This window comes from Macrobrachium rosenbergii, chromosome 55 (assembly GCF_040412425.1).
Source record: "Macrobrachium rosenbergii isolate ZJJX-2024 chromosome 55, ASM4041242v1, whole genome shotgun sequence".
Taxonomy (NCBI): domain Eukaryota; kingdom Metazoa; phylum Arthropoda; class Malacostraca; order Decapoda; family Palaemonidae; genus Macrobrachium; species Macrobrachium rosenbergii.
The window spans coordinates 86,659,230-86,683,048 of record NC_089795.1 but is presented as its reverse complement, the minus strand read 5'-3'; the positions used below and the strand labels follow the sequence as shown (position 1 = coordinate 86,683,048).

The 23,819-nt window shown below is 39.4% G+C and overlaps 2 protein-coding genes across 30 annotated transcripts in view; one reads left to right on the top strand and one right to left on the bottom strand.

Annotated features, from left to right (window-relative positions):
- The window catches only part of LOC136835601 (disintegrin and metalloproteinase domain-containing protein 23-like), a 546,464-nt gene that overhangs the window by 493,077 nt on the left and 29,568 nt on the right, over positions 1–23,819 (bottom strand). The window lies entirely within an intron of this gene.
- LOC136835599 (uncharacterized) lies at positions 14,474–16,863 on the top strand. Of its 2 annotated transcripts, XM_067099307.1 has the most exons (3): positions 14,474–16,189; positions 16,288–16,406; positions 16,515–16,863. In XM_067099307.1, exon 1 carries the CDS (start codon positions 15,130–15,132, stop codon positions 16,021–16,023), a length of 894 nt encoding a protein of 297 aa, XP_066955408.1. In that variant the 5' UTR covers positions 14,474–15,129; the 3' UTR covers positions 16,024–16,189; positions 16,288–16,406; positions 16,515–16,863. The 2 variants fall into 2 exon arrangements, with proteins under 2 accessions (XP_066955408.1, XP_066955407.1); XM_067099306.1 differs by having other exon boundaries at positions 14,474–16,406.

Below are 23,819 nucleotides of genomic sequence, written 5' to 3'. Positions count from 1 at the left end.
GTTCCAGCCTCCAAGGACAGGGAGGACGAAGTTGAGTGCACACCATGAGCAGCAATGCTCATGGGAGTCATTCATTTATATACTTCTCAACTTATCTAAAACTCGAATTCTTTTTGCAATGAGTGTTATAAAAATCTTTGACGTGCGGGGGTTGCAAACTCGAGGGTCAACCGGTTTTATAAGACAGTTATACAAGTCAATTCCAGAATGCAAAATTCTTTGTCTTCCTCTATGTTTCCTGAATATTAAATTCTTCTCTTCTTAAGGAAGGTTTCGCACCAATTAAGAAGACAAAAAAAAAAAAATAGCAGTAATTCATCTCTAGGTATGCCCACATACCCATCTCTCTCTCTCTCTCTCTCTCTCTCTCTCTCTCTCTCTCTCTCTCTCTCTCTCTCTCTCTCTCTTTCCCAATGAAAAATGTGGATAAGAATTAAGAAAGGTTTCGCACCAATTAAGAAGGCAAAAAAAAAAAAAAAAATAGTAATCCATCTCTGGGTAAGCCCACATACCCATTCTCTCTCTCTCTCTCTCTCTCTCTCTCTCTCTCTCTCTCTCTCTCTCTCTCTCTCAATAAAAAGGGGGTGGGGGAGTAAAAATTAAAAAGCAAAAACCTGCATTCAGTTCGGCTCGAATGATCTCCTTTAAAAGGCTTTGAAATTTACGACATGGCTATCTACAACATTTCAATAAAACGCTATTTAAGCCACCATCGATTCCAGCGCCCATTCAGTATTTTTTTTTCTTTTTTTTACGATTATGGGATTCCAGATATAATGGCTTCGATTTCACGCGGCTCCGCTGATAAACGATTTGAAGTTGAAAACTATCTCAAACGTCAAGGTTGGGTCGCTGTTTGGGGGTCCTCTTGTAGCTTTGTTTGACCTTGGCACAACCCAGATCTTGTAACTTTGTTTGACCTTCGTATAACAAGATCTTGTAGCTTTGTTAGTATAACTAGATCTTGTGACTTTGTTTGACTTTATTATAACTAGATCATGTACCTTTGTTTGACCTAGTATAACTAGATCTTGTGACTTTGTTTGACCTTAGTATAACTAGATCTTGCAACTTTGTCTGACCTTGGTATAACTAGATCTTGTACCTTTGTTTGACCTTAGTATAATTAGATCTTGTAATTTTGTTTGACCTTAGTATAACTAGATCTTGTAACTTTGTTTGGCCTTAGTATAACTAGATCTTGTAAGTATAATTTTTTTTGCATACTCCCGTTGACAAATGGATTACCAACAATGAGGATTCTCCAATTTCATTTACTCTCTCTCTCTCTCTCTCTCTCTCTCTCTCTCTCTCTCTCTCTCTCTCTCTCTCTCTCTCTCTCTCGCTATGGGTGCTCTCATCTCTCTTTACTAACTAAAGGTTATACATCGCTGCTATATACAACCATTACGAAAAATAAAATTTCCAAGATCCCAGTCTACTGGAACTTCGCTCTTCAGCACGAATTCAGAACTTCCCTAACTCATGGAAATTGGGTCACGAATCTTCAGAACTTCCCAAACTCAAAGGAACTGGGTCACAAATCTTCAGAACTTCCCAAACTCATGGAAATTGGACCACGAATCTTCAGAACTTCCCAAACGTAAGGAAATTGGGTCACTTACTCTTCAGAACTTCCCAAACTCAAATAATTTGGGTCACGATTCTTCAGAACTTCCCAAACTCAAGGAAATTGGGTTACAAACTTCTCAAAACTTCCCAAACTCAAGGAAAGTGGGTCGCACACTTCATAACTTCCCAAATTCGGTGAAATTGTGTTACACACTTCAGAACTTCCCAAACTCTAGGAAGTTTAGTTAAAAACTCTTCAGAACTTCCCAACGTCGGAGAACTGGGTTACATACTTCAGAATTTCCCAAACTCAAGAAAATCGGATTGTACACTTCTCAGAACTTCCAAAATTCCAGGATACTGGGTTAAATACTTCTCAGAACTTCCCAAACTCAAGGAAATTGGGTCACAAATTCTTCAGAACTTCCCACCTTGAAGGGAATTAGGTTACATTCTTCAGAACTTCCCAAACTCATGGAAATTGGGCTACACTCTTCTCAAAACTTCCCAAGCACAGAGGAATTAGGTCACATACTTCAGAGCTTCCCAAACCCAAGGAAATAAGTTACACACTTCTCAGAACTTCAAAAACTCAAGAAATTAGGTTGCACAATTCAGAACTTCCCAAACTCAAGGAAATAGATTACACACTTCTCAGAACTTCCAAAACTCAAGGAAATTAGGTTGCATACTCCCAAGAACTTCCCAAACTCACAGAAATTAGGCTATATACTTCAAATCTTCCAAACCTCAGTGAAGTTCGGTTAGACACTTTTCAGAACTTTCCTGATAGAAAGAAATGCGTTATACGCTTTCCTAAGAGAAAGTAAATCCTTCCCATACCTTTCAGCACTCGCCCAAATGCGGAAAGAAATGAGTTCCACACTTTCCCGAATCTTTCTTAAAGAAAGCGAGTCTACTTTCTTAAAGACGGTGGACTCGCTTCCCATTTCCCAGAACCGACTCAACAGACTGAAAATATGTTAAAACCTTTTCCTTTGCCCTTTTAAGGAATACAACTCCAAAAAAAAGGGCATGCCTAATTTATTGATAAGGTCGGATTTGTGTTTCTTTGGCCCTCTGGGTAACACTTCCAAAATAATGGCCGGATCGTTTGCCAGAATATGCTCGACCACCATGTGGTAATTGTGCTAATATATCACGCGTCCATTATACTTCCCAAGTAACAAGACTGTCAATTCCCATGCTGAACAGCAGTTTGTTTTCTCTCTCTGGGTGTGGGGCAAGGAGAGAGAGAGAGAGAGAGAGAGAGAGAGAGAGAGAGAGAGAGAGAGAGTTAGAAAGTTAGAAAATATGTATTTGGATTAATATATCGCTCGTTCTCTCCCTTTCTCTCTCTCTCCCTGTCTCTCTCTTAAACCAGTTCCAGCTAGAGAGAGAGAGAGAGAGAGAGAGAGAGAGAGAGAGAGAGAGAGAGAGAGAGAGAGAGATTCATAGGCATCACAAATTCTCACTTATTAGAAAACATATGGATGAACAGAGAGAGAGAGAGAGAGAGAGAGAGAGAGAGAGAGAGAGAGAGAGAGAGTGCAGTGGAAGTGGGACAAATGACGCTGACTAAAACAGCGATCTAGAGACGAGGCGAAGGTAAGTATATATTGTATTCCAATAACGGGGGAATAATTACATTAAGAATAATAACAGGGCGTAATGAATGCGAGCGATACTGACGGTGAAAAAGATTAAAATCTCGCACATAAAAAAAAAGGGGGGTCGGAAATAATCATTTCCCTATACCCTCTCCCCGAAACTGATTTCAACCAGTTCCAGCTAGCTAGCGAGAGAGAGAGAGAGAGAGAGAGAGAGAGAGAGAGAGAGAGAGAGAGAGAGAGAGAGAGAGAGAGAGAGAGAGCTGGAAAATATGCATTTGGGTTCATATTTCGTTCGTTTCTCTCTCTCTCTCTCTCTCTCTCTCTTAAACCAGTTCCAGCTATAGAGAGAGAGAGAGAGAGAGAGAGAGAGAGAGAGAGAGAGAGAGAGAGAGAGATAGCTGGAAAATATGCAAACTATGCTTTTAGGTGAATATTTTGTAATCTCTCTCTCTCTCTCTTTCTCTCTTTAGAATGGAATATGGAAGTTTTAAACCAGTTCCAGCTAGCGAGAGAGAGAGTCGGAAAATATGCATTTGGGTTAATATATTGTAATCTCTCTCTCTCTTTCTCCTCTCTCTGCAGCTAGCGAGAGGGAGGGAGAGAGAGAAACAGTCGGAAAATATGCATTTGGGTTAATATCCCGTAACCTCTCTCTCTCTCTTCAGCTAGTAAAGGGGAGAGGGAGAGGAGAGAGAGAGAGAGAGAGAGAGAGAGAGAGAGAGAGAGAGAGAGAGAGAGAGAGTCGGAAAATATGCATCTGGGTTAATATTTTCTCGTTATATCTCTCTCTGTTTCTCAATCTCTCACTCTCCCTCTCTCTCTCTCTCTCTCTCTCTCTCTCTCTCTCTCTCTTTCCGGAATGGAATATGGAAGCGAACGAGAACGCAGCGAAACACAGCGCGACAGTTCTGTTCGCCGAGAAGGGAATAAAAAAAAAAAAATGGCATCCTTCCCAAGATGCTGTGATAATGTTGGAAATAATCGCCTCTCATAACCCGCGGGAGATGAGACGTGGAAATGAGCATTGTAATGCAGACGGTACGCGCATCACTCTCCTTATTCAACTCCCATTTGTTAGGTAAATGGGGGGAGGGGGGGCAGCCTTTTTAGTCTAAATTTACCAGTAGTGAAAACCTACAGATGAAAGAACATCCAAGCTTATATTTGTAACATAACTAGAGTTCCATTTAAAGGGGCGCTCCGTAATGCCAAAAGGAAAGGATTTCCGCGGTCGGCCAATCACAGGTGAGCAGCATCCAGGAGCGAGCCAATCAGAGGGGAAATCCAGCCTCAGGTAGGACCGTCACAAACCCCCTAACCAATGGGAGGTCGTCATCTCCATCTGAGTAAGTGACGTGACGGAGTGCTAGCCAATGAAGAGCGTGATCTATTTCTGGGGTGACGTCACACTCTCCGAACCAACGGAAAGCGAGATGCCGTTCCCAGGGAATGACGTCACAGCTCCCGGCTAATGGCCGCTCTCCTCGCGATTCCAGGTCGGCGACGTCACACCCGAGACCAGCCAATTGGAACGCAGTTCGGCCTCATAGATCCGTGACGCGGGGACGGGGCCAGCCAATGGCTGGAGACAATCAGAGCTCGGGAAGGAACGAGTCTCGCTGGTTGTTTCGCTCGACATGAAAGGAGAAACGCGAAGATAAATCAAGTTAGAGACATCAAAGAAAAGGGAATAAGGGGAAGGGGGAGGGAGAAGGGGGGGGAGGGGGACTCCATAGGTGAATTCGGATCAAAGCGCGAGTTAAATAAAGTCCTTTAACTAACAAACACAGCCTGCCAATAACGGAGAGACATTGTCATAATCGGAGACTTCACTCGACAACGCTGAGAACAACGGTTCGTTTCGTCAAATTTTATTTGCCAGCTTTAATACTCTTGGAGTTATTCGGCAGAGACGGAGATAAATGCAAAGGACAAATAACGTCAGAGAGAGAGAGAGAGAGAGAGAGAGAGAGAGAGCTTTGGAACTGTTCTCTATATAACAAGTCTAAGTGACAGCCAAATATTATCAAGTCTCTTCTTAATACTCGGGGGCGTTTAGGGTTGGGGTGAGGTTGGGTAGGGGGTGGGGGCTCCCCTCTCTTTGGATAACTGGTCTAAACACTGAGCTGGACATCACAGCCGTCAATTCATTGCAAAATGGAAAGATATTTCTTCAGCTTCTCTGAAACAATCCAGGAAATTGACCAAGAATTCCAAAAGTGGCAAATAAAAGGTATATAAGCTATTTTTATTTTAACAGCAAAAGACATCAAAAGCTTTTCATCTTTAATTGTACGTGGCTTCAAACAAAATGTCTTGTCTTTTAATTTTATAAAAAATAATTAGCAAGTTATTATTATTATTATTATTATTATTATTATTATTATTATTATTATTATTATTATTATTATTATTATTATTCAGGAGATGAACCAGATTCATATGGAACAAGCCCACCTCAGGGGCCATTGACTCGAAATTCCAGCTTCCAAAGAATATTATGGTGTCCATTCGAAAGAAGTAACAGAAGGTAAAGGGAAATACGGAAAGAGAAAGTATTATTTTTATACTCAGTAACTTTAAATATGAACCCGTTCAGATTCCAGTATCATTTTTCATAATTCAAAACTCCTGCGGACACAAGCATTCCCACTCTGCCTTTTTTGTTCTTTCCCGATAAGCGACAAAAGCGGTGGTCAGTTCTGTGTGCAGTATATATATATATATATATATATATATATATATATATATATATATATATATATATATATATATATATATATATATATATATATATATATATCCATTTTACTTCTGATCACCACCTGTAATCCCGCTTCAAATTTACTCACACCTGCTCATTCTCTCCCTCATGCAAACTTTATCTACGCTAAGTGCCCTCGGAACTCAACCTCTCCGCTCCCGCAGTAGGAGACGGCGCTACATTCGCCGAAGGGAACCTCCTTGGTATCCGCCCCTTCCCCCGCGTTTCTGGAGGTACCCAAGGGCGACTCTTTTAGCCCGCGGTGTTTCTCCTTCTTCATCAGAGATCTCCGAACCCAGTCTTATCCAAGGACATTCCAGGTGGGTCGTCTTCTCTTCGCAGGATTTCGTTCTCGTCTCCACGGCCCTCCTTGGGTGCAGGAGGGAAGGACTATAGAATTTAGGCCAAAGGCCAACCGCCAGGATCTATGAGGTCATTCAATGCTGAAAGGGAAATTGACAGTACGAAGGTTTAAAAAGGTGTAACAGGAGGAAAACCTCGCAATTGCACCATGAAACACTGTTAGAGAGGGTGGAAAGTCAGATGGAAGAAAGAGAACATGAACGGAGGAACAGGTTGCAGCTTGGGGTCCAAGGGGGCTGCAAAGAAACTTAAGTAATGCCTACAGTGCACAATACGAGGTGCAACTGACGGCACTAAACCCCCTGCGGAGGGTACTAGTGAGATCTTTGGAGATAGTTCTGAATCCTGAATCCTTTTTGATGCCTCTCAAGGAATCTGCGCCTTATTTATGAATGGGAGTAGAAATATTACGTGTGTTTCATCCTTCCTAAGGCAAATAATCTACTTGCCTCCTCAAGTGTGCCGTCAACTTTATCAATATGAATATGAATAGGGGTTTATATTGTACACATATGTGTATGTATGCATGTGTATATATATATATATATATATATATATATATATATATATGTATATATATATATATTGAGTAAAAAGCCGCAATAATGTAAACGAGAGACTGTATTTTTCCAAAATACAAAAAAGGGTTAAAAAATTGGAAAAATGCAGTCTCTCATTTACATTACTGTCGCTTTTTACTCATTATTTCCGGTCACAATATAGTGATGCACCATATGTGTATATATATATATATATATATATATATATATATATATATATTATACATTATATATATACTTATATATACATATATAAAGTATATATATATTAAACATACTGTATATATACTTATATATATATATATATATATATATATATATATATATATATATATATATATATATATATTTATATATATATATATATATATATATATATATATATATATATATATATATATATATATATATATATATATATATATATATATATATATATATATATATATATATATATATATATATATATATATATATATGCATACACACAGTAGTGACAGACGTACACATTCACACACATATACGCATACACTAATTATAAAAGCCTCTATAAAAGAAAGCGATGATTTTATCTCAATAACACATTTCCTGCATCAACGACCATCTTCAATATCACATTAGAGTTAATCATTTGATCCCATTAGCTTCGGAAATTCTGTTACGGGCACAATCTTCTAAAACACTTCCTGGGACACGCCCCTGGCCGCCACGCTTCTCTCTCTCTCTCTCTCTCTCTCTCTCTCTCTCTCTCTCTCTCTCTCTCTCTCTCAAATTCTGTTGCTGGTATAATCTGAAACACTTCCTGGGATCTCTCTCTCTCTCTCTCTCTCTCTCTCTCTCAAATTCTGTTGGTGACACAATCTAAAACACTTCCTGGGGGCCTCTCTCTCTCTCTCTCTCTCTCTCTCTCTCTCTCTCTCTCTCTCTCTCTCTCTCTCTCTCTCTCTCAAATTCTGTTGCTGGTATAACTTCTAAAGCACTTCCTGGGGACCTCTCTCTCTCTCTCTCTCTCTCTCTCTCTCTCTCTCTCTCTTGAAAATTTTGTTGTTCGCACAAACTAACACTCTTTCCGGGAACCACCCGCCCTTTCTCTCTCTCTCTCTCTCTCTCTCTCTCTCTCTCTCTCTCTCTCTCTCTCTCTCTCTCTCTCTCTCTCTCTAGCATATCAAAAAAATTAATATTTCTTCTCCTTTGATTTCTAGGAAGTGGAGCGGAATGGACAGATTACCATACTTAAACGAGTCCTATACATATTTTGTTTCGACTAGGAATCTTAAGGATTCCTCAAGTCCATGATATCCTGACACCATACTCTCATGAATATTGGAAGAGCTATACAGACATGAATATGGGCAATGCTACATAGATATGAATATGGGAATAACTATACACACATGAATGTGGGAATTGCTATACAGACAAGAATATGGGAATTGCTATATACGAATATTGGTCGATGATGAAAATATATCTAAAAGACTTCGTCGACTTAGGAATAAAAATCATAAAGATTACTGATAGCAAGATTAATGTCTCCTTCCTCTAGATCTGGGCAGTCCAACCCAATGCCCGTGGGCCAAAAGTGGCCCGTTCGATTTTGAAAGTGGCCCGCCTAGAGAAAAATAAGTGAAAGTATATTTCTGTTTTTTCTATCATAAAAATTTCTTATTCCTAAATTCTGATATATATATATATATATATATATATATATATATATATATATATATATATATATATATATATATATATATATATATATATATATATATATATATACGTACATACAGCCATGCCCTAGATGAAGGAAAAATTCTAGTTTTCTTTGTGGAATAACCAGAGAAAACCCTACAACACAGACATGTATACAACAAGTTATTTTATTTAAATAAGCCCAACTGCCAGCTATAGCTGTCTATGCCATCTTGATCCAAAACCCAGTTAGATCACCCCACCATCTTCCAGGAGAGAGAGAGAGAGAGAAAGTTAAGTATACCTTAGTTTAACCAGACCACTGAGCTGATTAACAGCTCTCCTAGGGCTGGCCTGAAGGATTAGATTTATTTTATGTGGCTAAGAACCAACTGGTTCCCTATCAACGGGACCTACAGCTTATTGTGGAATCCGAACCACATTATAACGAGGAATGAATTTCTATCACCAGAAGTAAATTTCTCTAATTCTTCATTGGCCGGTCAGTGAATCGAGCACGGTCCCAGCAGAGTGCTAGCCGAGGACGATACCAAGAGAGAGAGAGCATCGATTCCCGTTTACAAAATATATTATTCTGGACAGTAGACAAGAAAATATAAAAATGTATATATATCAGACACTGAAAGAAAATCCCAAATCCCAAATCCCACAGGCTATGCTTATCTATCTCTACTGATCCCTAGCGAGGTTAAAAACCCTAAGGAACGGGGGGGAGTGAAGGAGGAGAAGAAGAAGGGGGAAGGGATGGGGGTGGAGGCCTCCACCCATGGCCAAACCCTTGTTCAGGGTTCCATTAACCTTTTATCCAATATGACCCTTGAGCGATTTCTCAATATCAGCTTCATCATATGCCCGTCTCCAAGCCAGAGGGAAGAGACTTCCCTTTTTAATCCATTCAGTGTCCAATATCCAAGACACACGCACACATACACATATACATACACACACACATACACACAGACGCGCGCGTACACAACCCATCTTCTTTCAGTCTAATGTCTTCGCCATCGATCTGACTCTCGCGGTTTTTGGTGGGTGGGCCAATCTTTCCTCCTGAGACGATGAGTCTCGAAATATTAAAAAATAAACATATAAAAAGATGAAAAATAAACAAATAATATATATATATATATATATATATATATATATATATATATATATAATATATATATATATATATATATATATATATATATATATATATATATATATATATATATATATATGTGTGTATGTATAATATTATCATCACAATGAATTGATACGTAATATGTTTCGGTCCTCTGAAAATGTCTTAGATATTAAGTCGAAACCGGTCTGGAGTGTGCACCCAGTGTTTCATTTTCCCTGCCCAATCTCTCTCTCTCTCTCTCTCTCTCTCTCTCTCTCTCTCTCTCTCTCTCTCTCTCTATATATATATATATATATATATATATATATATATATATATATATATATATATATATATTATATATATATATATATATATATATATATATATATATATTCATATATATTTATACATGTATATATATAATATATATTGTAGCTCTCTCTCTCTCTCTCTCTCTCTCTCTCTCTCTCTTCTCTCTCTCTCTCTCTCTCTCTCATATTTTCCGTATATTTTTTTTATATTTGTGTGTCTCTTTATATTTTATGTGGGTATCTGGGCATTAATGTTAACGAGTGTATTTCAAAATTAAAAAGTAGAATCCCCTAAAGCAGAATTTGCCAGAGCAAAGCAACTGCATTAAAGCATTCTCTCTCTTCCACAGAGTCGTTCGTCTGCGAAGAACAAACCTCAATAAATATTTTTCTTTTTATCTTTCGCGTTTACGGTTTGTTTACGCTTCGAGCCGCTCCTGATAATCGGTCCTGAGGGGAATATATACCTGTCAGTCCTCTCTGAGAGAGAGAGAGAGAGAGAGAGAGAGAGAGAGAATAAACAAGCGAAAGCTAAAATAGGTAAATTATAAGGAAAATACGAGAGAGAGAGAGAGAGAGAGAGAGAGAGAGAGAGAGAGAGAGAGAGAGAGAGAGAGAGAGAGAAAGAGCAGAAAGCTGAAATAGGTAAATTATAAGGAAAATAGAGAGAGAGAGAGAGAGAGAGAGAGAGAGAGAGAGAGAGAGAGAGAGAGAGAGAGAGAGAGAGAGGTAAAACCCCATTAATGTTTTAAATGGAGACATATTCGTGGGGGAACCAGCGAAAATCACAGTATTAATCTAAACATTAAACGCCCTGGGAAACATATGTTAAGGTACCAGATCTTGTAAAATTCTTGACTATTCTAAGAAAAATAGGAGCGGGCGGAAAGTAAGATAGAAGAAAGACAATATGAACGGAGGTACAGTAAAAGGAATGAAAGGGGTTGCAGCTAGGGGACCGAAGAGACGCTGCAAAGGACCTTAAGTAATGCCTACAGTGCACCGCATGAAGTTCACTGACTATCTTTATCGCTGTATCAAAGAAAGTCTACGGGTTATAACACCCATCCTCACACTTGCCGTCGTCCAATCCCGACCAAGACTGTTTCTCCACTACATAAGTGTGCAGAATGAAGGTACATTGGTCCCATATCCGTGGAGGTACGTACCGTTCCTAAGGTCGGGACTTGGCGTCTCGACCCCCCTATTATACTAAACCCTTTTGTGAGGGTATGTTTCCAAACATCTCTAGAAATTAGCTAATCACGCTATTTTTACCGTTACAAAAACATTATGGAGAAATGGATAGGGGAGTTTATAGAAGTTGAGAGGTATGTGGGAGGGGGAGGGGTGCAACAAACCAAACGCCCTCACACACACACACACCTCACACCAAAGACTCCCCCCCACCTCCAATGGCGTCCCCCCCGCCCTCTCCGGTCCTCACACCAATCCTTTAGCTCTCAAAAACATTCGCAATGACGCTTGATAATTCGGAACAGACAGAAAAAGTATTCTCTCTCTCTCTCTCTCTCTCTCTGGATCTGGGTTGGGAGAGGTAGAAAGAAGGAAGGTATGTCGTGGTTTCCTCTCTTCTCTCTCTCTCTCTCTCTCTCTCTCTCTCTCTCTCTCTCTCTCTCTCTCTCTCTGTGGGTTGGGAAGAGATAGAGGAGAAGGAATATATATCATGGTTCCCTTCTCTCTCTCTCTCTCTCTCTCTCTCTCTCTCTCTGGGTTGGTGAGATAAAGAAGGGAAGGAAGGTATTTCATGGCGCTCTCTCTCTCTCTCTCTCTCTCTCTCTCTCTCTCTCTCTCTCTCTCTCTCTCTCTCTCTCTCTCTCTCTCTCCTAAATAACCTAGAGCTCTCTGCCTATTTTTCTTTCTCTCCGTCTCCCACTGGACCATGCGCCTTCCTAAATCACATTTTCCATATTTGGGTAGGTCGCGACATATAGGAGAGATTGTCTTCTCACCGTGTTCCTTCGTGGGAAGTTCAGAAGCCACTTTTGGGAATCTTGGAATCTCTTAATTGTAAAAGTAATGGGGAGAGTTTCAATCGGTTTTAATTAACAGAAACGAAGATAAATAGAAATAAGATGATATCAATCGTTAGCTGGTCACTGCTTGTCTCAAGGGAATTATCGTGAGCCCAATGAAAAGTCCAAAGAAAAAAAATCATTTAAAAACAAGAATTTACTTGTCTTATCGTAAGTCGTACAGCAAGAAAAAAAGCTGCTATGAGTCACTGCAAATCTAAAAAACAAAAAAACACTTAACATAAAAAAAAACAATAAAAAGGGAAAAAGGAAACACAAAGGACGACAGAAAGAAAAAGGAAAATACAGCGCCATCAAATTTACAGAAGCATTGTTACCTTATTCTGCCATCCTTTGAAAAAAAAAAACAAGCAACAGAAAAAACAGAAGAAAAATACAGAAAAAAACTCCTGCCATCCTTTGAAAAACAAGCGACAGAAAAAAAACTATCCTGGCATCCTTTGAAAAACAAGCGACAGAAAAAAAAAACTATCCTCCCATCCTTTGAAAAACAAGCTACAGAAAAAACTACATCTTTAAATAAAAAAACACACACACATATACCTAAGGTCACGTCCCATCTCCTCCCTCGATTTCTCGCAACTCTAACAACACGCCCCCCCCCTCCAAAAAAAAGTAACATGAAAAAAAAGACATGGAAAAAAAAGACAGGGAAAAAAACAAAAAAAAAAAATATGGAACAAACTTCACGTCCAGCCCTGTCCATCCATCCCTTTTATAAACGCAATTTAGGCCACACCTTATTAGGGACCCTTTTTAAAGGGGTCTTTTCCACCCTTATATTTCCCCACCTCGCCCTTTCCTTCCCCTGCCCCCACCCCAACCCACCTCTTCTCCCCTTTAAGGGGTACATTGACGACAGTTCCTGAAGTCATTTCCCCAGGTTTAACGTCACGCTAAAACACACACATAGGGAAGAACGAGCTTTCGTAAGTCAGATGAGAGAGAGAGAGAGAGAGAGAGAGAGAGAGAGAGAGAGAGAGAGAGAGAGAGAGAGAGTTATATTTCAGCGACTTAAATTTAGAAATAATACCAATTACACTTCAAATGTAATGAATAACGTACACATCATTGACGAGTGTTTATTCAAGAAGAATAAGCAGAACTCACCAAAAAGATAAGAGACACTCACAAAATTATTCTCTCTCTCTCTCTCTGTCTCTCTCTTTACACCCACACACACACACACACACACACACACACACACACATACATACATACATACATACATATATATATAATGTATATTTATAAATTTATTTATATGCATGTATATAAATATATATATGCATATATATATATATATATATATATATATATATATATATATATATATATATATATATATATATATATATATATATATATATATATATATATATATATATATATATATATATCGAAGGATCCACAGTATAATACTCTTGTTAACAAGGCAGGGAAATGCATTTGTAGAAATATTTACAAAGCTTAAAAAGCGTTCGTCCATCCACAAGAGGACGAAAGCTTTAAGCTTTGCAAATATATATAATATATATATATACATATATAATTTATATATATATATATATATAGCCTATATAAACAGAAGAGGGGACAGAGCAGTTCCAGAGAGCAAATACACTCAAGTAAATAAGTAAATAGTGTCTCAAACTTGTCAACACATCCAAGGCCAAATTTAGCAGCGAAAATACTCCATCTCAAGAGGCGTCAGGGCCCCCATACCACAGTACCTACTTACAGGACCTCTCTCTCTCTCTCTCTCTCTCTCTCTCTCTCTCTCTCACTTTTCTTTCCTCCCTGCATTCCATCTTGGAAAGTCAACAAAACAATCTGCAGTCAAGTAGCGAAATTAAAACAAGAAATAGCTTTGGCGTTCAAGTGGATACTTAGGCGAACGGAAAACAGTTTCGTTTTGGAGGAAAATTTCTGACGCGTATTTGGTGACCTGGCCCCGTTTTGTAAGGGATTTCTAAATTAGGGAGATTGCTTCATTCAATCTTACCTCGAATATGTACCCCATATTTACACCTGTTCTTTATTTCATTTCGACTGAAGGTATATATTAGCCTCATATTCTCAGCATGTATGAGCCGGTAAGATATCCTTCACTTAATTTAAGGATTGATAGGTTGGAATTCACTATACGCCCAGCAACACGTAATATGACGAAGAGTCTATTAACCTTATTAAAATAGATTTTCTAGTTTAATTACTCCACGACAGGAAAACCTTAATAAACGTAATTAACTCAGCATGAGACTGCCCTAACAATTTGGGCAAACGACCGAAGGTTGTTTGGAACTCGCTAACCATTCCAGCATAACGAACTCGTTAGGCGAGGCCAGCCCATACCCGCTACATTCCGCAAACAAAGTAAGGACAAACTACAAACAATTAAACGCCGCCCAGTGTCACCTGAGCGACGGGCGCTGCGAAGGGCTTATTTAAATCTCCTTTGGTAAATCCGTCCTGACGTTTACTTCGAGACCTTCCAGATTACTGAGACCTTCCAGAATTACAGAGACCTTCCAGATTACAGTGACCTTCCAGATTACTGAGACCTTCCAGGTTAGATAGACCTTCCAGATTACAGAGACCTTCCAGATTACAGAGACCTTCCAGATTACAGGGACCTTCCAGATTACATAGACCTTCCAGATTACATAGACCTTCCAGATTACAGGGACCTTCCAGATTACATAGACCTTCCAGATTACAGAGACCTTCCAGATTACTGAGATCGTCCTGATCACAGAGAGAGACCTTCCAGATTACTGAGACCTTCCAGATTGGATATTCCAGATTAGATAGAGCTTCCAGATTAGATAGACCTTCCAGACTACATAGACCTTCCAGACTATACAGTAGAGACTTTCAAGATTACAGACATTCCAGATTAAAGAGACCTTCCAGATTAAAGAGACATTCCAGATTAAAGAGACCTTCCAGATTACAGACACATTCCAGATTACAAACGTTCTTGAAAGGGGCCTTTTCCTCGAAGTCTACACTGACTTGCCTTGTATTCTGTCAGCTGAACCGGAAGGTCAACAGAAGCCGCCATGGGTAAACCGAGCTTCTTCCGCTATTCAGACCAGCTGAAACCGGCCAACTCGAATCCCCGCCGGAGTCTGAGACTCCAGAAGGCAACGCACCCGAACTGCGACGACGTCTCTCAGTGGGATGCTGAGAGGTCCAAGCTGAGGCACATCTCCGAATTGGCAGAACATCCCAGGAAAGCGAAAAGGGCGGCGCTCAGAAGAACCGATTCCCTGAAGTTGCGGGCAAAGCGGCAAGAGGAAGAAGAAGAAGAGGCGAAAGCGAAGACCTCTGCTAACTCGACGGGAAGAGCCAGGGTGAAGAGGGGCTCCGCTACGTCGACGGAGAGACTCAAGGGCGAGCCTTCCCAAGAAGAGCAGGCGGTCTCAGACTGCTTAAAATTTTCCGGGATCAAACGGAGTGATTACGCCCGCGACGCCACGCCCTCGGTGGTTGGGGCATCGTCACCTACGAAGCCCCAACTCATCACGTTCAACTTCCGGTGCGCGAGTCCTTCCCTGTCCCAGATCAGCCCTGAAGGAGAACGTCGGAGTCCTCCGAAGGATTCCTTGACCTGTCACCTGCCTAAATGGTTACTCAGCCCCTCGAAGGGCTTAAAGGAGAACTTGCAAAAGGTCATCTCCTCCTCCTCCACTTCTTCCTCCTCCTCCTCCTCCTCCTCCTCCTCCTCCTCCGCGAAGAGCGTGAACGAAACCCCCAAGAAGTGGAAACAGGACGTGCTTAAGAAGACCAGAAGACCCAGGAAGCTCCTTGTGCAAGTCCTTAAGACCTCCGGCCAGATCCTGACGGCGACCACCACCACCAGGAGGGACAGGGATTTCACCAAACGCCGGAGGATTTCCATCCACGAAGTGGTGTTGCTCAATATGAAATCGACTTTGGAAGAAAATCTGTGAGCTGATGTTTCCATTGCCCAAATGCAGTCGAGTGCCTTTGCTTCAAAGGTTCGACCGATTTGCTAAAATCAAACAAATGTCATCTGTCGAGTACTTTTGCTTTAAAGGTTCGACCGATTTGCTAAAATCAAACAAAAATCATCTGTCGAGTACCTTTGCTTTAAAGGTTCGACCGATTTTAAAATCAAACACAAATGTCAAATCTTTAAAACCGATTTATAAAAATCAAACAAATGTCATCTGTCGAGTACTTTTGCTTTAAAGGTTCGACCGATTTGCTAAAATCAAACAAATGTCATCTGTCGAGTACTTTTGCTTTAAAGGTTCGACCGATTTGCTAAAATCAAAACAAATGTCATCTGTCGAGTACCTTTGCTTTAAAGGTTCGACCGATTTGCTAAAATCAAATCAAATGTCATCGTCATCTGTACCTTTGAGTACCGACCGATTTGCAAAAATCAAACAAATGTCATCTGTCAAGTACTTTAAAGGTTCGACCAATTTGCTAAAATCAAACGTAAATGTCATCTGGTGTCAGTTTGAAAGAGAATTCTAACAATGTAGTACATAAATCTGCATGAAAATCTTCCCTACACAGGTGCGTGTAATATTATTCCACTCTCTGCTTATCCCAAATTCAACATGAGTGCAATTATGTTTTCACGAAAAAAAAAAAAAAAATCTGGCACCTAGAAATCTTAGAGGAAGTGTTTCAAATAAAATGTATACTCTTTAAACTATACATCTTTTGTTTGATAACTGTTGTTTGATTACCTGGTTAGATTTTTTAACCTTTAGCTATTGAGTTTTAGTGACCAATAAAATGTAATCAAGTGATTACTCCTTTTTTATTTCAATCCTTTTCTAAGCAAATTCATTCAATTTCTTGGCGTCAATTTAAGGGAAGTGTTCTAACTAAATATTCATGTGTAGTATTTAATTATCTAACTAAATTTACAAAGCAAGAATACAAAGAGAAGTAGTTAACAGAAGTAAATAAATAATTCCCAGGTCATAACAGCAAAACACTGCTATGCTGTGAATGAATGCAATATATATCATGTCATATTCTGTTCAGGGTTCAAGTACTCAACAGCTGTCTTTGAACTGTTACACAAGAGTAATAATAATAATAATAATAATAATAATAATAATAATAATAATAATAATAATAATAATAATAATAATAATATTAATAATAATAATAATAACTGTAATTTGAACTGTTAATAATAATAATAATAATAATAATAATAATACCCAACAACTGTCTTTAACTGTTAATAAATAATAATAATAATAATAATAATAATAATAATAATAATAATAATAATAATAATAATAATAATAATAGCTGTCGTTGAACTGTTACGCGTTACAAAAAAAATAATAAAAGTAATAATAATAATAATGAAATAAGATAATAACACGCATGGGGGACGGAACGAGATTTGGGAGGTGGGCGGATTATAAAAAAATTTTCATCTCGTGAAATAAAAAAAAAAAAAAAAATTGCGTGCGTTTCATACATTCAAGCCGCCATTTTGAGATTATTATTCAGAGCTGAAAAACCTGGACAAAACATTAAATATATAAAAAAAAATAATTTATTCTAACCCCCAACAACCCCACTGTGCTTTCAACTACGGGTAATTTCCGAATTGCCCGCCTCCTCATCCGACAATTACGTAATTACATTTCCCTTAACGATAGATTATCGCCGTTATCGTTATTTTGTAATTGATAAAAAAAAATAATTCGAGCATGAAACGGTTCCTCCTCCCTCGCCCTAACCAGAAAACATTAAAAGGAATAATCACGACATCACTGGTTAATGATAATTATTCACAACGAACGACCCCACCAGTTAAAGACTATAGGAAATTTATTCGTGGTATGAGAGAACGCGCCCTGTCAACACGAGAGAGAGAGAGAGAGAGAGAGAGAGAGAGAGAGAGAGAGAGAGAGAGAGAGAGAGAGAGAGAGAGACCCACCAGTTAAAGACTATAGGAAAGTAATTTATGGTCGGAGAGAACGCGCCCTGTCAACACGAGAGAGAGAGAGAGAGAGAGAGAGAGAGAGAGAGAGAGAGAGAGAGAGAGAGAGAGAGAGAGAGAGAGATTAAAGACTATAGGAAAGTTATTTATGGTCGGAGAGAACGCGCCCTGTCGAGAAAGAGAGAGAGAGAGAGAGAGAGAGAGAGAGAGAGAGAGAGAGAGAGAGAGAGAGAGAGAGAGAGAGAGAGAAATTAAAGACTATAGGAATGCTATTTATGGTCGGAGAGAACGCACCCTGTTAACACGAGACAGAGAGAGAGAGAGAGAGAGAGAGAGATTAAAGACCATAGGAAAGTAATTCATGGTCGGAGAGAACGCGCCCTGTCAACACATGACAGAGAGAGAGAGAGAGAGAGAGAGAGAGAGAGAGAGAGAGAGAGAGAGAGAGAGAGATATTAAAGACTATAGGAAAGTTATTCATGGTCGGAGAGAACGCGCCCTGTCAACAGAGAGAGAGAGAGAGAGAGAGAGAGAGAGAGAGAGAGAGAGAGAGAGAGAGAGAGAGAGAGGGTGGGGCCCTACACTTACCCATTTACCGAACACCACCACCAACATGCTCTGGAGTTTCCCCCACAACTGTTGAGCTCACCTGAAAAGAGAAAGAAAAAGCACTTGTTCAAAATAACGGGAGACGAAGAACAGCACACATTTATAAAAGGGGGAAATATGGAAAATAACATTTCTGTGGGCATTTCCGCGTTCACTTTTAAACAGGGGATGGGATTTGAATTCAACGCTGAACTTCTAGAAAGTGTAGGAATGCGCCGTTTAGCCTACTCAGTTGCATCAGGAATAATTTAAATTTAAAGGAAGTTCTTATATCAGAATTTCATTCTTTCAAATGTGTTTTGTCACCTTTTGGAATAATCATCACTGAAGCTTAGCTCTCTCTCTCTCTCTCTCTCTCTCTCTCTCTCTCTCTCTCTCTCCAGATCAAAAACTAGTCCGATATTTATTCTGAAGCTTTTCCCTCTTCCTCCGTAACATTATCTATAAAATTCCTTTACACGCATATCCTTAGTACATCTCACTCAAGTCACAGTGCCAGACAAAGACGAACAGAAGGCCTAGACGACGTAGTGCGGACAGACAAAAAAATAAAAAAAAGGGAAAACAGACACGAAATGACTCATCATTGCACAGAACCGCCTAATCCGGCAACTCGTCAACGCTTTGCTTCGTAGTAGTAAAAGCGCAGCGCCATCTGGGTAGCGTTCCGGCCAGCCCATTTGTCAAGGAAATATGTATCTATCCATTTCTCAAAGCCCGGCCCGTGGTACTTCCTAGAGACGATAACACCTCCCACAATCCATAAACGTTACATGATACGATGCGTGGGTTGTATGACAGAATCTTTCATGTCCACAGATGCAATAAATCAAATCGACAAGTCCCCCGCGTATCCCCTTTAGCCCTTTGTCTCGGGCGACGGAGGACCAGACGGTGTTCGTATGCATGCCTGTCCGAAAACGTTCGAGTATTTATCGCCTAAATGGTAAATTTCGACCAAGTGCTGTTAATATTAAGGTCTAACGACTGAATATGTAACAAAAAGCTTGAATGTACCATTCTGTTCAAACAAACGCAAAGATTTCACAACAAAACTATACCGAAACCACGTCGTGACCGAGGTCGAAAGCATTCGGACAAAGGCAGTGGGTAGTAGCGACAGTCTCGTGAGTCACTCGATTCGAAAACAAATGAACATCGATCAATATTTACGAAACGGTTGCGTTTTGGGGGTCCCCCTCGTGCGTAACATAACAGCTGCCACTCGATGACGCAATCCACTTCCATAAACGTATTCCTGTTCTTTCAGGAGCAGCTATTATCGGGCCGCAGTCGGGCGTTAGAAGCTAACTTTAGACCTACCCGGAGAAAAGTGGGCGAACTAAATTATCGTTTCCATATTAAAACTGGTCTTAGGCCAACATGAATTTTTGTTCGTGTTTATGATAAACAACTCTGTATCATTCATACTTGGCTCGATGCATTCACTGGGTCACAGTGAGGAACGGAAAGTTAAAAGCGTGAGTAGGTCTAATCGATTATAAACAAGTAAAAACGCGCCGAAGTTTCCTCAGCCGCAATTGAGTTTTCTGTACTGCCGCTACAGCGTATAATCAAGGCCACCGAAAATAGATCTATCTTTCGGTGGTCTCGGTATAATGGTGCATGAGCTGCGGCCCACGAAACTTTAGCCACGTCCCGGTGGTGGCCTATCCTATATCGATGCCAGAACACGATCATGGCTAACTTTAACCTTAAATAAAATAAAAACTCCTGAGGCTAGAGGGCTGCAATTTGGTATGTTTGATGATTGGAGGGTGGATGATCAACATACCAATTTGCAGCCCTCTAGCCTCAGTAGTTTTTAACAAAAACTAAAACATAGTCTAAGAAGATAATGAATTAAAAGCATCTATATAGGCTTTAAATAAAAGAAAATTTTTGACCATAGTAAATACATATTTATTCCTTCGCTTAGAAAATCCTGATTTGTCACAGGCTTCCTGAATTGAACTGAATATAGAATTTAGGCCGAAAGCGAAGCACTCAGACCTATGAGGTCATTCAGCGCTGAAACGGAAACCGAGAGTAGAAGGTTTGAAAGGTATAACAGGAGGAAAACCTCGCAGTTGCACCATGAATCAATTGTCAGGAGAGGGAAGAAAGAGAATATAAAAGAAACGACAGAGGCTTCAGTTAGGGGCCTAAGGCACGCTGCAAAGAACCTTAAGTAATGCCTACAACGCACCGCATGAGGCGCACTGACGGCACTAACCCCCCTACACAAACTGAAGCAGAAGATGCACCTCATGAACCCAACGGCCCATCCCTTTAAAAAAACGATTTACAAAAAAAAAAAGAAGAAACAGCTCCAATCGGATTCAGATATCGATCGTCTTTGCTTTCGAGATGGAAAGAGGCCATGCAGAGGATGAGATCACGCAAAACATGCATAGAACATTCCTTCGATTTGCTTGCGTCAGCAAGCAGCGTCACCAGTTGCTCCCAAGTAGGTGAATGCACCGTAAGGATGTAATGTATCCGCTATACATCGGCCAAGAGCTACGCCGTCTAGTTAGCTAAATCCATAGCTATTGCTAATTATCTTCTGGTACTTATACCAAGGCTGTTATTATTATTATTACAGTATTATTATTATTATTACGCCTAAGTAGGTGAATGCACCGTAAGGATGTAATGTATCCGCTATACATCGGCCTAGAGCTACGCCGTCTAGTTAGCTAAATCCATAGCTATTGCTAATTATCTTCCGGTACTGATACCAAGGCTATTATTATTATTATTATTATTATTATTATTATTATTATTATTATTACGCCTAAGTAGGTGAATGCACCGTTAGGATGTAATGTATCCGCTATGCATCGGCCTACAGCTACGCCGCCTATATAGTTAGCTAAATTCATAGCTATTGCTAATTATCTTCTGGTACTGATACCAAGGCTGTTATTATTATTATTATTATTATTATTATTATTATTATTATTATTATTATTATTACGCCTAAGTAGGTGAATGCAAATAGGATGTAATGTATCCGCTATACATCGGCCTAGAGCTACGCCGTCTAGTTAGCTAAATCCATAGTTATTACTAATTATTTTCTGGTACTTATACCAAAGCTGTTATTATTATTATTATTATTATTATTATTATTATTATTATTATTATTATTATTATTGTAGCTGTTACGATATTTTTAATTTTTCCTGATTAATACCTTCATTTTAGTTAATTTTTTTCCTATTTTGTGCAGGGACCACTGACTGAAAGAAAGATTGTTATTATTATTATTATTATTATTATTATTATTATTATTATTATTATTCGGACATACCACAGGCTTTTAGTATAACGTTTTGAAACAAAAACGAATCTATTACACGATTGTGCATCTGTTAAACGAAGTAAAAAAAAAAAAATTAAAACTTTACGAAGCGCAAGAATAGGCCACATCCCAATTTGCACCCGTCATCACCCCAACCTCCCTCTCTCTCTCTCTCTCTCTCTCTCTCTCTCTCTCTCTCTCTCTCTCTCTCTCTCTCTCTCTCTGTGCCTCCTGACACTTCAAAGGAATCGATAATGACAAGGTCGCACGCACACACACACATGGGTACGGAGACACATCTGTTCGAAGACATGGGAGTCCCATTATGGAGATTTTCTAAATACTTCGGAGGTCGCCCGGCCTCCCCGCCTGAGGGCATTGCCCCCACACGGGGAAGGGGAGGGGGAGGAAGACACCGGCTCACTCTGATCGATAGTGGAAATCGATAACCTAATAGTCCCTTTAATAAGCCTTTTAATAAGTGTTTTCCTTTATCCTTTTCGTCTAATATGGGGAGGAAGGTAGGAAGAGAGAAAGATGGAGAAGGCGAGAGAAAGAGTGGGAAGAGATAGACAGAGGTGAAAAGATAGAATGCTGGAGAGAGAGAGAGAGAGAGAGAGAGAGAGAGAGAGAGAGAGAGAGAGAGAGAGAGAAAGAAAGGAAAAAGTGAGAGAGAGAGAGAGAGAAAGGAACAAAGAAAGGAAAAAGTGCGAGAGAGAGAGAGAGAGAGAGAGAGAGAGAGAGAGAGAGAGAGAGAGTAAAATGGAACGGGGGAGGGAAAGAAAAAAAAAATTGAATATAAAATAGTCAAGCCTGCTACTTTCTTATTCAAGGAAGTTTTAAGGAGTTATCCTAAACTTAGTATAAAGCCACCCGATGTTAAATCTCTCTCTCTCTCTCTCTCTCAATTACACTTCGGCCAAAATACTGTTCTATATGTCTCACCAACAAGTTATTTGCCATGGCATATATTCAACTCTCTCTCTCTCTCTCTCTCATCATCATCTGTTGTGTAAGGATGTACACGCACGTGTCTGTACACTTGTTTCATAAGTCCATAATACATTCAGGCTATTTTTTAAAGTTTATAGAAAAAAAACCTTGTAATTTCACAGAGGTAAGGAATTATAATATCAACGTTATCCTATGTTATTTCTATATATAACCTTTATAGTAACTTGTCCTATCCACAGCAGCTGATGTATTTTTGGTTGCACTGACAAGTTGCAATGCCTATCTACAACAAAAGCAACAAAAACACAATCAACAGTAATAATAATAATAATAATAATAATAATAATAATAATAATATCATGATCATCATTGTAATAATTCAGATAACTGATGATTACACTTATCATTATTAATATTATTATTATTATTATTATTATTATTATTATTATCTAGACCGCTGTTAAAAATGAAAACATAATTGTACAATCACAAGAAAATCAACCGCAGCCAGGCAATCATTTCAGCAATACCTAATCTATAACATAATTAATAATACAATAGCACTACCAAGCATACTTCACAATCCAGAAGACACAGCCCCTCACTGCGACGCCAACAGATAACAACCAATTAGACAATCGTCCCCAAAATCTGTAAGCGATAAAGGACCCTGATATCTTTCTCAGGAAATAAGGACCAACACAAACAAGTAAAAAACGCGCCGAGGTTTCTTCGGCGCAATTGAGTTTTCTGTACGGTCGCTACAGCTTATAATCAAGGCCACAGAAAATAGATCTAGGCTTTCGGTAGTCTCTGTATAATGCTGTATGAGCCGCGGCCCATGAAACTTTAACCATGGCCCTGTGGTGGCCTATACTATATCGATGTCAGAAGCACGAATGGCTAACTTTAACCTTAAATAAAAT

Excerpts from the sequence above, each read along its gene's own strand:
- LOC136835599 (XM_067099307.1), top strand. The coding sequence starts at position 15,130 with ATGGGTAAACCGAGCTTCTTCCGCTATTCAGACCAGCTGAAACCGGCC.